The sequence below is a fragment of the Rhamphochromis longiceps genome, linkage group LG3 (assembly GCF_057381845.1).
Source record: "Rhamphochromis longiceps isolate RC_006_pf linkage group LG3, R_longiceps_female_GT1.1, whole genome shotgun sequence".
Classification (NCBI taxonomy): domain Eukaryota; kingdom Metazoa; phylum Chordata; class Actinopteri; order Cichliformes; family Cichlidae; genus Rhamphochromis; species Rhamphochromis longiceps.
In genome coordinates, this window is record NC_140559.1 from 65,480,968 (window position 1) to 65,494,755 (window position 13,788).

Here is a 13,788-nt window from a genome sequence, read left to right on the forward strand (position 1 = left end):
GCCACCTGACCACCCCTTTCTGGGAACAGCATTTTCCCATTCTACATTTTTCTTAACTTTAAAGTGAAGTAAGTCGCTTCCAAGTACAAGATTACAGTAAGAGTAAAAAAAAATTATGCCATAAATCTTTTATTTCCAAACATTTTTAAATTTACAAAGAAGACACAAGGCAGGAAATTAAGCATCAGGAAATTAATCAAACTTTGAAGAGCTTTGAAGATTAAAAGGATATGGCAAACAATTACATAGTTTGATGCTTTCTTTGAATTGTAACAATTTCATTACTACTCAACTATAACACTTTTTCAGACTTTCCACCTAAACATTGATTTGCAGATCTAACTATTGCTGTCTTTGAAGGCCCTGTTGGGCCCAAACCAAAAGAGCTAACAAAAGAGTTTATACAATGTTTTGCATCACATTGATGGGTGTCCAAGACAATAATGAGAAAACTGTAGCACCCCTGGCTGCTGCCCACTGCTCTGATCACCAAGTGGAGCCGCGACCTTAGGATCCATCTAGGTGTAGATTCAGTTATGGTTCCATGCTTCTGATAATGAGCAGGTGGTCACAGAGAGATTAGATTAGATTAGATGAAACTTTATTAATCCCTCGGGTGGATTCCTCCGGGAAATTCAGTTTCCAGTAGCAAAGCACCGAAAGAAGTTGCATGTTACAGATACATTAAGGGGAATGAGAGTAAGGATATAAGCATAAATACACCATATATACACATATATAGATACAGAATATACAATATGGATAAATAGGATTGCTCATTTGAGTGAGTATATTGCACAGCGATTATTGCACAGTCAAATATAAGAAAAAAGACAAAACAAAAAACAAAAGACAAATATTGCAAATATTGCACAGTGTAGAAAAGTACCTACAACTCAGTTGTTCCCGCCCTCCCTTGTCCCCCTGTTTCTCCTCCCTCTCCCCTCCAGTGAGGAGTTAAACAGTTTGATGGCGAGATAAGCATGATGAGGTTGAATATGGGTGAAAGAAAAGCATCTCTTCCTGTGTTGAGACTAAAACATTACATGTCTGTGTAAACTGGATATTCACAAAAGCTCAGAAAACAAAATTGTCTCAAGTCTCACTGGCATACTTGGAGAGACTTGTCATGACAAATTTAAGTCACTAAAGGACTGAATCCAAAACATAAGACCTTCTTAAGCTCCTGACTGAGTTTTTACAGGTTGTTTAGACTGGTTACCTTGGCTACCAGCTGCATCTGAACCATCTTCTTGTTCACCATACTCACATTATACACTATCAGTCAAAAGTTTGGGCAACCATTTAATGGTTTTTCCTTATTTTTATGACTATTTACATTGTAGATTCTCACTGAAGGCATCAAAACTATGAATGAACACATATAGAATTATAAAGTAAACAGAAAAGTTAAAAATTACTCAAAACATTTTTTAGATTTTAGATTGTTCAAGAGAGCCACCCCTTTGATTACTGCTTTGCTCACTCTTGGCATTCTCTCAATGAGCTTCATGAGGTCGTCACCTGAAATGGTTTTCCAGCAGTCTTGAAGGAGTTCCTAGATATGCTGAGCACTTGTTGGCCCTTTTGCCTTCACTTTGCGGTCCATCTCATCCAAAACCATCTCAATTGGGTTTAGGTCAGGTGACTGTGGAGGCCAGGCCATCTGGCGCAGCTCTCCATCACTCTCCTTCTCGGTCAAATAGGCCTTATACAGCCTGGAGGTGTGTTTGGGGTCATTGTCCTGCTGAAAAATGAATGATGGTCCAGCAAAGAACCGCCACACCACCACACCTCCTGCTCCATGCTTCACAGTGGAAACCATGAATGCAGTGACCATTCGTTCACCTTTTCTGCGCCACACAAAGATATGGCAGGTGGAACCAAACTCATTAGACCAAAGCACAGATTTCCATTGGTCTAATGTCCATTGTGTTTTTTGGCTCAAACAAATCTCTTCTGCTTGATGCTTTTCCTTAGTTGTGGTTTCTTAGCAGCTGTTTGACCATAAAGGTCTGATTCACACAGTCTCCTCTGAACATGTAAAGATGTGTTTGCTACTGGAACTCTGTGTGGCATTTATCTTGGCTCTAACCTGCGGTGCAGTTAACTTGCGATTTCTGAGGCTGGTGACTCAGATGAATTTATCTTCAGCAGAAGAGGTGACTCTTGGTTTTCCTTTCCCTTTCCCTTTTTGATGGTTTTTGTGACTGCACTTGGGGACACATTCAAAGTTTTAGCAATTTTCCTCACTGACTGACCTTCAGTTCTTAAAGTAATGATGGACAGCTGTTTCTCTTTACTTAGCTGATTGCTTCTTGCCTTTTGAATTCTAACAGTTGTCGAGAGCTGTTTAGAAACCTGACTTCTGCATGACACAAGAAGCTAACACTAGCTTACACTAGCTGCAGAGGTGGCCGAGTACATTGAATAGATTCGAAGAAAGCAGGGAACAATCCACATCACTGTAAAATGCTGTCCGTCTTGTCAGCCAAGGAGGAAAGTTTAATGGATCATGGCACTGATGTTATAATGCCAATGGATGATCTGTAGGTAGAGATTGCAAGTATTCAGGGATACCACGACCATAGTCTTGCATGGCAAGCTTGCACCAGTAGATTAATTCAGAAGGCGTGCAAATCTACGAGTGTACAGGGTAGTGATGCAAGTTCAAGTTCACTCAGGTCATCAGACAAACAATCAGTTATGTTGCTGATAGAAAAACAAGTTAGCGGCATGAATTCTGGTCTCAGTATAAAACAGTTATTCATAACAGTGATGTACTGTGTAAATGGGAGAAGCTATCTGACTGGAACATTAACAAGAGCGCCAATAGAACCTCTTCAGAACCAATAAACAAAATTCAGTACCCCAGTGAAAAAGTCGCCCTAAGGGCATACATAGAGCTACACACAGCAAATGGAGTTTATCACACTGGATATATTGTGCAAGTACAAACATGAAAGAGAATATTATCCAGAACATTCTGTGACTGCTCACAAAGAGGAAGCAAGAAAACTGGCATAGTGTTATGTCTGCCTTAACACATAGTGAAATTCTGCAGAGTTGAGTGTTTCACCTCCTGACATCATCAATTAGTTTGCGATCAAAAAGAAGTACATTTGAGTACTGATAGTAGCAGAACAAATGCTTTGGTGTCATTGCTTGCCAGATGGAGGCAGCCAAAAACGCATAGTTCATGAGAGCATAGTGAAAGAGCTAATGCTATCATCAGAGGTGGGACCAAGTCATTGTTTTGCAAGTCTCAAGTAAGTCTCAAGTCTTTATCCTCAAGTCTCAAGTCAAGTCTCAAGTAATGTCAGGCAAGTCAGAGTCGAGTCTCAAGTCACTGGTGTAAAAGTCCAAGTAAAGTCACAAGTCTGAAATTTTGAATTTCAAGTCCTTTCGAGTCTTAAAAAAAAAAACGGAAAAAAGCATGTCGCAGTTATATGCTAAATGTAAATATTAGACCATGTAATTTTTAAATCTGTTTTTCTCAACACATGACAAAATAGTGAACTTAGAAAATATACACAAATTGTGAAATTGCACCTCTTTAAAATGCAGCTCAATTAAACCTAGCTCCAAGAATAATTTTCACCGACAGTTCTGAGATAAGCTGCATGTTATTCTTGGATGCGCTTGTAGGACCGGCTTTAAAATCGCATGACAAAAATATCATACACATTAAAAAAAACTGTATCACCAACGTAGCCTGGACAACATTTGCTAGTTAGATGAAGTCAGCTATCTCATCGTAGCATATTTATATGCATATTTATAATTATACGCTTCTTGGAGTGAGTGCACACACTCATGAAGTTTAGTAACTTCCGGTCACTGCAACAAGCCCAGGTACAGTTTACCGACGGATGGGTGCAGGACCTTGAAATGCACCGTGTAGAAAGTAAAGACCATCGTATGTATCATAAGTTTACCAGTCTCACAAATCGTCGTCATAAATACACATTCGTTAACCGTTTATTAATATAACCTTTGAGCTCAACGGTAATTAATTAGCAGTGGAAATAATTTCTGGTAGCATCACAGAAATGTAGCAGTGACAATAATACTGTATGCTGTAATCGCACTGGGCAATTAGTGATACAAAACAACAGTTTTATCCTGTGAATAAAAGTATATGTTTTTGTCAATGTACCATAATAACAGAAGCGAAACGCAATATTGTGTCAGGACAATTCACTATTTATGCACAATAAACACAATAAATAAAGGAGCATAGCGCGACAATTTCTGTTCAGCGCCAGACTTGCTTGTAACCAGTGGCGGCTCCTGAAAAAAATCTCAGGGGGGGCAATTTTTATGATATCGACTAAAATGACCCATTTAATGAGTACATCAAACAACACAATTTTAATTTAAATTTAAAATGAACAACCATATTCTGGCCATTTGTATAGATTTGTAAAAATGAACATGAACAGATTTTTTTTTTTTTTTTTTGAATGAATGAAAAATAACTATTGAAAACAACAACTGTAAACTGATTGGGGGGGTGGGCTAAAGAGAGAAAGAGAGAGGGATGGAGAAAGAGAGTAAATATGGTTAAGGGTTCTTATTTGTACAAGAACTTTGCTCGTCTGTCTTTCTGAGTGGCAAATTTCTCGATGACCCTGGTGTTGAAATCAGGAAGTTCTTGTGTGAGTTTTTTCTCTATGGACAGCATAGCCAGAGCGTTGAGCCGATCCTGAGCCATATTGTTTCTCAGGAAAGTTTTTATCCTCTTTAAAGTAGAGAAACACCTCTCCGATTCTGATGTTGTCATTGGTGTGGTGATGAGGATGTTAAGAAGACTTACAGTTTCGGTGAATGTGTCTTGAAGGTTGTTTTCCATCAGAACCTGATAGAGCGCCAGCGCACCACTACAACTCTGAAACTCCTCGTTGTCGTAGATCAGGGACAGTTCTGTTTTAAGTCTGGCTTTGTCCAATGAGGGATAGGCTTCCACTGTGGTTTGTAGTGCTGCATCTGGAAAATTTTTGCTGTGTTGTTGGAACAAGTCTCCTTGCAACAGAGTGGCGCTGACAAGGTGCTTGGTGAAAGAAAACCTCTCCTTGGCATGGCTCATAATGGTGTCGCACACCTATCCAATAATATATAATTGGTAAGAGTTAGATTCAGTGGTAAGACTTTGGCACATGTCTCATGTTAATCATTATTCTGAAAAAAAAAATCTGTCCATAACAAAACAAAACAGTCATGACCACTATATCAAATGACATCTGACAGCATCGTCATTAGATTTTATCTGATGATCCGATTTAAATCAGACCAAGCAGCTAGTGCTTACCTCCAGTGCCAAATGGTGTTGCCTGTCTTCCCCCAATGTTCTCCGTCTCTTTGTGGGTGGGTCTTGAACAGGTCCCCTGTACTCCTCATCCACAACCAGATTAGGAAGTGCCTCCCTGATCCAATACATAAGTTTCATTAATGGCTTCTGAAAACTGAATAGGGATATATTAACCAAACACAAACCAAACAAAGGTTGTGTTCTAATTACCGGGAATTACCGGATTTAATTAATAACCGGACCTGGTTTAATGGCTGGGGGAAAACCAGTGCAAGTAAATAAAGGCCCTGGTCATAATTTCAGGAAATAGCCTATGGTATAGGCTACATCAAATCATTACTGGGAATATACTTCATCAAATATACTTAATCAAATATTTTTCATAAAATTACTTCAAAGGCTGATATAAATCAAAATTATCTGAATTCCATTAAACATTTAAGTCACAGAACACAGAATATATGCAGAGAATTTGATAGAATCTATGCATAGATAATTAACATTTATTCTAGGTTACATATTTATGCTTTTATGCCTACCTGATAGCCTGCATGCGGCTGATGAATGTCTGGGTGATCCCTGCGATGGTGACAGAATCGATGTTTCTCTTCTGTAGGTGGTTATACAGCATGTCTACATGTGGCATTATCTTGTGAAACAAGGCCAGGAAAAAACAGAAAGCTTCGTCTTCCAGCATTCTCACGAAACCACCGGCATCTCTCTTTGTAGGGGCATCAAATCCTTCACTGTTACGGATGGTCTGAAAACACCTCACCAGATCGTCTTTATGTTCATACACTGTATTCACAGCACGACTGTTGAAGTTCCAACGGGTTGCCGATGCACTTGGAAGTCGGTGCGCCACCACCTCGTCAAGCACTGCAGTCCTCTTGCTCGATTTAGTAAAAAAAGAAGCGAATCCTGCTATGTCGGAAAAAAAGTGACTGATTTGAGGGATGTGGGAGGTTGCTTGTTGCATTACCAGGTTTAACTGATGGGCATAACAATGTACGTAGTGAGCGTTAGCATAAATGTCCTGTATCTTACGCTGCACTCCTCCAGTGGTACCCCTCATTACAGCGGCCCCATCGTAGGCCTGGGCGATCAACTTTCTCTCTTGTCCCTGGGGGAGGATGAAGCGCAGCCTCTCCGATAAGGCACTGGCTATTGCATCTGCACAAGCATTGGGTAGCTTGATGAATTCAAAAAAACGCTCTTGAATACGGTTTCGTTGGTCAATGTATCTTAGCACCATGACTAACTGACAGTGTGTAGAAATGTCAGTGGTTTCATCAGCTTGAATGGCTAAAAACTTCGCTGCCTTTACTTCTTCCACGATCCTTTCTCTCAGAACTGCCAACATGCAATCCAGGATCTCGTTCTGGACTGTTTTCGAGGTGCCTTTAAATACAGTAGCATTTTCAAGGTGTTGCCTCAAGTCGTGATCAATTGATGCCATCAAGTCGACTAAACCTCTAAAAATCCCTGGATTGTCTGAGGAATCACTTTCATCATGTCCCCGCATTGCTAGCTCAAAAGCACCACAAAACTTAATACAATCGATGATTTTAGATAAAATATGACGGTTTTTATCTACCTCTTCGTTGTGCCTTCTTAAAGCAATCCGATGTCCATCATCTAGCTGCGCCGCTATGCTAGTTTTCCCTAGCACAGCTAGCTTTACACTGTTGTCCATATGAACTCGTGAGCTTTCATGTTTCTTGATTCGTTCGGAGAGGTGCTTTAAGTCGGTTTGTCCAGATTGTGTCCACGTCAAATCACACTTGTCACTTTTGAACAGTATGCACGGGAAACAAAAAAGTGCATTAGCTGTTCCACAGCCTGTCAGCCACGACTTGCGCTGGAACCAACTCCGACAAAAAGTCCTGTTGTATGCTTTTGACTTCTCCTTCGTTGCCTGGGTTAGTTGAATTTCGGGCTTGTCAGGTCCCAACTCTTTAACTTGCAGTTTTTCTGCCATTGTCCTTCTGGCAAAAGGGTAGGTTAGAAGCGATCTAACCGAATTTGGGGGAGGCTGTGCCTCAACCGTTAACAATACCGCTGCCATCGTCTCTCTCTGACCTTATAGCTCACTTAGGCTACTGACTGAGGTAAAATTCTAGAACAGCAAATCTTCGCGCGTTTTCTGCAGGGGCGCAATTTTAAGCGCCCCCAAACCATTTAATTCAGCGACGCTGATAGGTCAAATATTTATTATTTTCCCCTGGCAACCATTTAATGATAGGCTATTTCGCTGCATATCAAGGGCGCTTTGACGAGCGCCCCAGAAGAAGAAAAACACCGTTTGTTGGTTGAACTTTAATGAGTCAGCTGGTGAAAATGTTAAAATACGCCTGGCTGTATATGGGCACACACATAGTAAAACTATCATTGATGAATTTTTTAAAAATATATATTTTTACTCCTCCACATTTGGGGGGGCGGAGCCCGAGCGCCCCCTATGGGCCAGCCGCCACTGCTTGTAACCTATATCACCAATTATGTTAAGAAAAATGACGCATTAACTACAACAGCAGACTGACCTGTGTGGAAATGCTTGGAGCAGACTAACCTGTGAGCTGGTGTTCTGGGACGTTATAATTGGTCTTTGAATGGCTGCAATCCAGTCGCCTCTTTATTACTTCGGAAACATGGCTCGAACAATTTCTCTTCAACGACGTAATCCGATAACAACCGATCTCTTTACCCGTCGGCTTCCCGTGGCTGTCATGCGACCGGCTATTGCAGTTAATAATACAACAGCTTCTTGACATTTTTGTGTTTCTTTTTTATCGCTGTATAACTGATTTTAATTGAAAGCCTGCGTGCGCTAGTACCGCTTGCCACGAGTTCCCAGAATCCTTTGCGGTTCTACCCGTGAATGACGTTACATTTTCAATCTCTATATAATATGCGTGTTAAATTTTATATTTGGGGTAAAATATCAAGTCTTTTCAAGTAAACCGGTTCAAGTCCAATTCAAGTCCCAAGTCATTGGTGTAAAAGTCCAAGTCAAGTCACAAGTCTTAGAACATTTTTTCAAGTCAAGTCTAAAGTCATAAAATTAATGACTCGAGTCTGACTCAAGTCCAAGTCATGTGACTCGAGTCCACACCTCTGGCTATCATTGCTGAGGCACAACTTCGGATCATCCGCTCATGTGGGAGTGTCACTGGAAAATGTGGTGAATACACAGCAAAGAGTTGAAAAGGACAGAGCAGCTTGTTGGTTTCACAATAAAAGGCACTGAACTCTTATTATCAATAGGAGTGAATTATTAATGGCAAGTAGTGTGTTGCAAGGTTGAGAAAATAACAAAATCACTAATAGCTGTTGAAAGCAGTTTAGGATGTACATTGCTTGGACCACTTTCAGCATCAAGTGTCACTGAGACAACTGGCAAACAGCCTGACTGTGAAATACTACATGCCACATTATGAGATAAATTAAGAGTGGTGTTTGATGCATCATTCTGATGTTTTAGGAGCATTACAATACAATATAAAGTATTCTGATTACCGCCCATTTAAACGGTAACTGTAACAGAATACAGTTACTCATATTTTGTATTTTAAATCCATAATGCCGGTACATATATTCCGCTACTCCCCAACACTGGATTCCAGTGACAGTGCTGCTGCCTCAACATTGTGACTCAATTACAAAGTTTCACAAATCCAGAGCTGTGGTCACACTGTGATAGCAAAAGCAATCCTGCTGAGCTAAACACCACATGACAGTGTTCAGAACCTTATTCAAAGTAAGCTGTGGTGGAATACATGTTTCACTGATGAAGTTAAAAAGGATTGATGTGTTCAAGATGAGGTGAACTCTGAGCTAAGATCTACCTTGTAGGCTACAGTATAGCTTACCAGCACTGAATGAGCTGAACCACAGCTAGACCTAGAGAAGTACAGAAGGTTAAAAACAGTACTGAGAATAACTATGGGTTAAAAGGCTCATGGTCAATTCCCACTGTAGTCAAACAATAAAGGGAGCACTAATTCCAGAGTAGCTCACCATGGCAGATGTTTTTTAGAGGAAAGTTACCCAAGAACATAATTTCAGCAAAGGAAATCTTAAACCTGAAATACGAGCAAGATGTCAAGAGAGACTCAACAATCAAAGATTTGAAGCCATTATTACATAAACACAGATAGTGGGAGACAGGCTGCAGTATCCTGATTTTAGTTTGAGCTAGTGGTACTGCCTACCAGTAATAGATACTCTCAGCTTCTTATTCAGTAGTGTATTGTGTGATGGGGTCAGAGATACTCTTTTGCAAGTGAGGGAGATGTACTGGTTGTTAAGGGGCAGATGGTTAGTGTCATGTTGTTAGAGTTGCAGGTGAATGAAGGTGAAACTAGCATAGCAAGTCACATCTCCATTACCGAGCGACAATGCCAAAACGTTTGCTTGAGCAGACCAAGTTTTATGATTTAAGTTTTTGGAAGTCAATTAAAGAATCAGAGATTACAAGATTTTTCAGTGATAACAGGATCACCTAGAAATTTATTGTCATGCATGCTGCTTTGTGGGGCTGCTTGTGGGAAAGACTTTTGGGGTCTATAAAACAAGTCTAAAGAGGGTCCTACGGAGGGCTTCACTAAACTTTGAGGAGTTAAATGGTAAATGGTATTTGTATAGCGCTTTACTAGTCCCTAAGGACCCCAAAGGGTTTTACACATCCAGTCATCCACACACATTCACACACACTGGTGATGGCAAGCCACAGCCACCCTGGGGCGCACTGACAGAGGCGAGGCTGCCGGACACTGGCGCCACCGGGCCTTCTGACCACCACCAGTAGGCAATGGGTGAAGTGTCTTGCCCAAGGAACAAGGCGAACTCCCAACTCTTAAGCCATGATCGCCCCTGATAGGATAGGATCCCCTGAGTTCGCTGATAGGAGGAAAGGCAGTTTTAAATCCCAGACCTCTGTTCTTTGTATACAGTGAAGCGTCAGAGCTCCAGTTACTTATACCCTCTCATTTCCTGGTTGGTGGGAGACTAATTTCTCTTCTGCCATCTCAGGTGACCAGCAAAAGCCAGGAGGACATGGGTCCAAGATGGGGGTGGAACTGCTGGTGGAAAAACTTCTTGATGGATGTAAAATCTAGTCACAAGTATGAAACTCCTACGCCTACTCTGGTGAATATAGGAGATGTTGTCCTAATTGGACAAGATAACCTACCCAGGCAAACTTGTAAAAAGGGCAGGATAATGGAGTTGTTTCTAGGGAAAGATGGGTGCATTTATTGATTTAATGTTCACATTTCTACAGAAAGTGTGCCGTCCCTTGGGCTGTATCGCTGGATTAAAAACATTCTGCCAAGGTTGACAGAATGTTTTTAATCCAACAAAACTGCCCAAGGGACTGCCAGCCATCACAGCTTTGCTCAAGTTAATCAAACAAAGGAAGTTAAATGATAACTGGGAATCGACTGGTCTGGAGCAAATATACAGCGTATGGGCAATATTAAAACATCGTCAGTGCCACAAGTTAACACTTTCAGTATGTGACTGTTATCTATGATAGTGCATGGTACAAGTGCATGGAACGACTCAGCAATGTTAGTTCCAAGAGTAATCTAAGATACACAACATAAAATCCAAGCCAAGGGAGCAATAGAACTGCAGAGATAGCAAGGAAATTAACAAAGAAGCTGCTATAAGGAAGAGCAAAGTAAGATGAACTACTCGAGGCTGACTTTGATTAAATGCAGATCATTAGGCTGAGGCTTCTTATTTGAGCCATGTTTGATGAGAAAGTTGTGCAGAAACACTAGGAAAAGCTCCCAGTTTGGGCAGCTAGTCTGTCCGGGAACCTCCTCAACCTCAGTGGTTGAAGGAGTCACCAATTCACTTGCCATGTGGGACCTTAGCGATTGTCAGGGCTCTGTGATTCAAGTTTAATGACGTGTATGATTTGCTGGCGTTTTGGCTTAGTGGTTGTGTAAATAAACCAGAGAGATAGCATGATTATAGCTGTGTTTGAAAGCAGAACTTGCATTTTCCTGGGCAAATACAACAGCTGTCTGTACATGATAAGAACTGGAAGTGAGCCACTCTTTGTTGGAAATATTTTTCTGGCTATGTGAGGCTTGAGTCCAGGCTAGATAAAAGAGCCAGCCCCCAAAGCTTTAGATCCTCGGCTTATGCCCTGCTGGTCTCAAGAGAGCAGTAGTTACTGCAGTCATTATTTAAGTCCTTATAAACACTAAAGACCTAGAAATGTCCTTCAGGTGCTCCAAAACCTATAAAGTCAAATCATATTCACCCTCGTGTATGTCAAAAAGAAACAACACAGACATACTTTGAAAGTCTTTACCTCTGTAGCATTTTCCATCAAGACCTCAAGCTGGTTTTACTGATTTGTGGAGCGAGCCCAGGCTGCTCTTAGCATGACATGCCAATTACACGGCTGTAACCTTTTGGTATGTGAACACCATCAAACCTGCAGGAGCTGCTTTGGGGCTCTTTAGGGTCAAGTCTTAACGCACATGTATATGTCTAAATACATTTGACATTGTTGTTTTGTAGTTTTCTCTTTTGTTCTATCGGGACTGATTCAAAAGGCAGAAGGAGAAGAGTAATCTTTATTTAAATAGAATTAAAAGAGATTGAAGATAATTTAGAGTATTAGATCCAAGTTCTCAGTTAGTTTTTAACAATATATATATATATATATATATATATATATATATATATATATGTGTGTATATATATATATATATATATATATATATATATATATATATATATATATATATATATATATATATATATATATATATATATATATATGAAAGAAATACCACTGTACTTTGGGGAAATACCACATATCAATCAATATATTCCTATATTTTCTCAATACAATGGCAGTAGGAAACATGGTTTTAATCAAACTTCAATAGCACTGTCAATATGCTATTTAAGAGCATAATGACAGTGCTATTATTATTGTTATTATTTTTTTTGACCTTCAGATTAATTTGTGACAATATATTTTATTTATTAGGCAGCAAAATGAATTCACATTTTATACCCAAATTTAAACTGGTACACTGGACTTCTCTGAGATGTCAGAAAGTATAACACTCAACCACAAATTTTTCTGTTTATTAATGCAAGTAACTGTATTTTGGCATCTAAGCAGTAAATCTGAAAAGTCACAGATAACAAAAATTACAAGGACTGTTTAAGGCAGTGGTTGCATAAATCATACCTTATGCAGTCAGCTGAACACTGAATGTAGCTGGGTTACAGTTACAGTGCTTCACCTGCCTAGACCACCAATTGACAAGAAAGTCGACCCATTGCCATATTATACAATAAGGTCTGGTATGGTCTCGTTTTAAATCCACCTCAAAGACTTGCAATGCCTAGAAACATCAGATTCAGATATGGGCCTTACTATTATCCTGTAAAGTTTGAAATTTCAAAAGTCATGGGAACCAGCTTTGGATATGAGTCAAAAATATTTTCTATGTTATAAAGATTGCATTTGCAGTCCCCAGTAGTTTTGGAAAAGGGCCAAAAACACATTTTGAATTAGCAAAGCACAGTGTAAGGCCAAAAGCATAATTCTGCCAGCTGCAGCTGGCACTGAAACACTGGTGATGAGGTAGGTTAGGATTTCCCAGGAACAAGTTAGCAGAGATGGTGAGAAATAATCATACAAATATTCTCCACTTAAGCAAAATCCTTAGCATCTGAAGAGTATTTACTTCAGCTGTTGGCTCCATGAAACTGTATAACAGCTATAATCCCATCAATTCATCACACATGTGCTCAGCCTAGAAAGCTCTGTGCTTATGATCAAATGGCTGAAAGGTTACACCCATATGCAATGCAATATGCACAACTTTTTGTTTAATGATAAAATGAAAAGATCAGACAAATTTGAAAAGCAGTTCTACATAATACACAGAATGCTGTGTCGCAAGTTAAATGGTGTTAGATACAAAGTCAGTTTTTCATTGTACATCTGATTTAACATTTCTCTTTAGAACCACACCAGTTTTGCATGTAGGTCATGTAATAGTTTGTGTTCCAGTTGTGCTATAGCCAGCCAGAAGTACATTTTTATACGAAAAGGTCTGGTATTTTATGCTTGCAGGGAAGTACCATTTTTTCGTCCAACCATATCCCAGAAATCCCTTCATCCCAATCAATTTGCTACAAATATTCACTTGGACTGGTAGAGTAGTGCAGTGGTTTGTACTGTCACCTCTTCAAATCCACTTCCAGTTCCGTCACAATTAATATGATTGTGAGTTCCGTCACAATCATATTAAAGACATGTTATGGTTAGTTGCATGTTGCTTGTTAAGGTTAATTGTGACGCTACGGCCAAATGAACAGAATCGCTTTTGGAGATTTACTTACCTGGATGATTGAGCATGCATCAAGACATCTACAGTAGTGAAAGCCTAGCGATCTGAACAGACTATAATAGTGAACAGTGTACGCAC

At 39.9% G+C, this 13,788-nt stretch overlaps 2 protein-coding genes across 3 annotated transcripts in view; one reads left to right on the forward strand and one right to left on the reverse strand.

Moving 5' to 3' along the window:
* arsj (arylsulfatase family, member J) overlaps positions 1 to 13,788 on the forward strand; it is a 35,361-nt gene that overhangs the window by 18,051 nt on the left and 3,522 nt on the right. The gene's annotated exons all lie outside the window — the stretch shown is intronic.
* LOC146675753 (zinc finger MYM-type protein 1-like) lies at positions 4,422 to 6,983 on the reverse strand. Its single transcript, XM_085400722.1, has 3 exons — positions 5,851 to 6,983; positions 5,312 to 5,426; positions 4,422 to 5,104 (listed from the first exon to the last, which is right to left on the reverse strand). Exons 1-3 carry the CDS (start codon positions 6,834 to 6,836, stop codon positions 4,577 to 4,579), a joined length of 1,629 nt encoding a protein of 542 aa, XP_085256848.1. The 5' UTR covers positions 6,837 to 6,983; the 3' UTR covers positions 4,422 to 4,576.

Excerpts from the sequence above, each read along its gene's own strand:
- LOC146675753 (XM_085400722.1), bottom strand. The coding sequence starts at position 6,836 with ATGCGGGGACATGATGAAAGTGATTCCTCAGACAATCCAGGGATTTTT. Across the intron at positions 5,427-5,850 it reads AGCCGCATGCAGGCTATCAG|GGAGGCACTTCCTAATCTGG; the intron begins GTAGGCATAAAA and ends GTATTGGATCAG. Across the intron at positions 5,105-5,311 it reads AACACCATTTGGCACTGGAG|GTGTGCGACACCATTATGAG; the intron begins GTAAGCACTAGC and ends ATTATTGGATAG.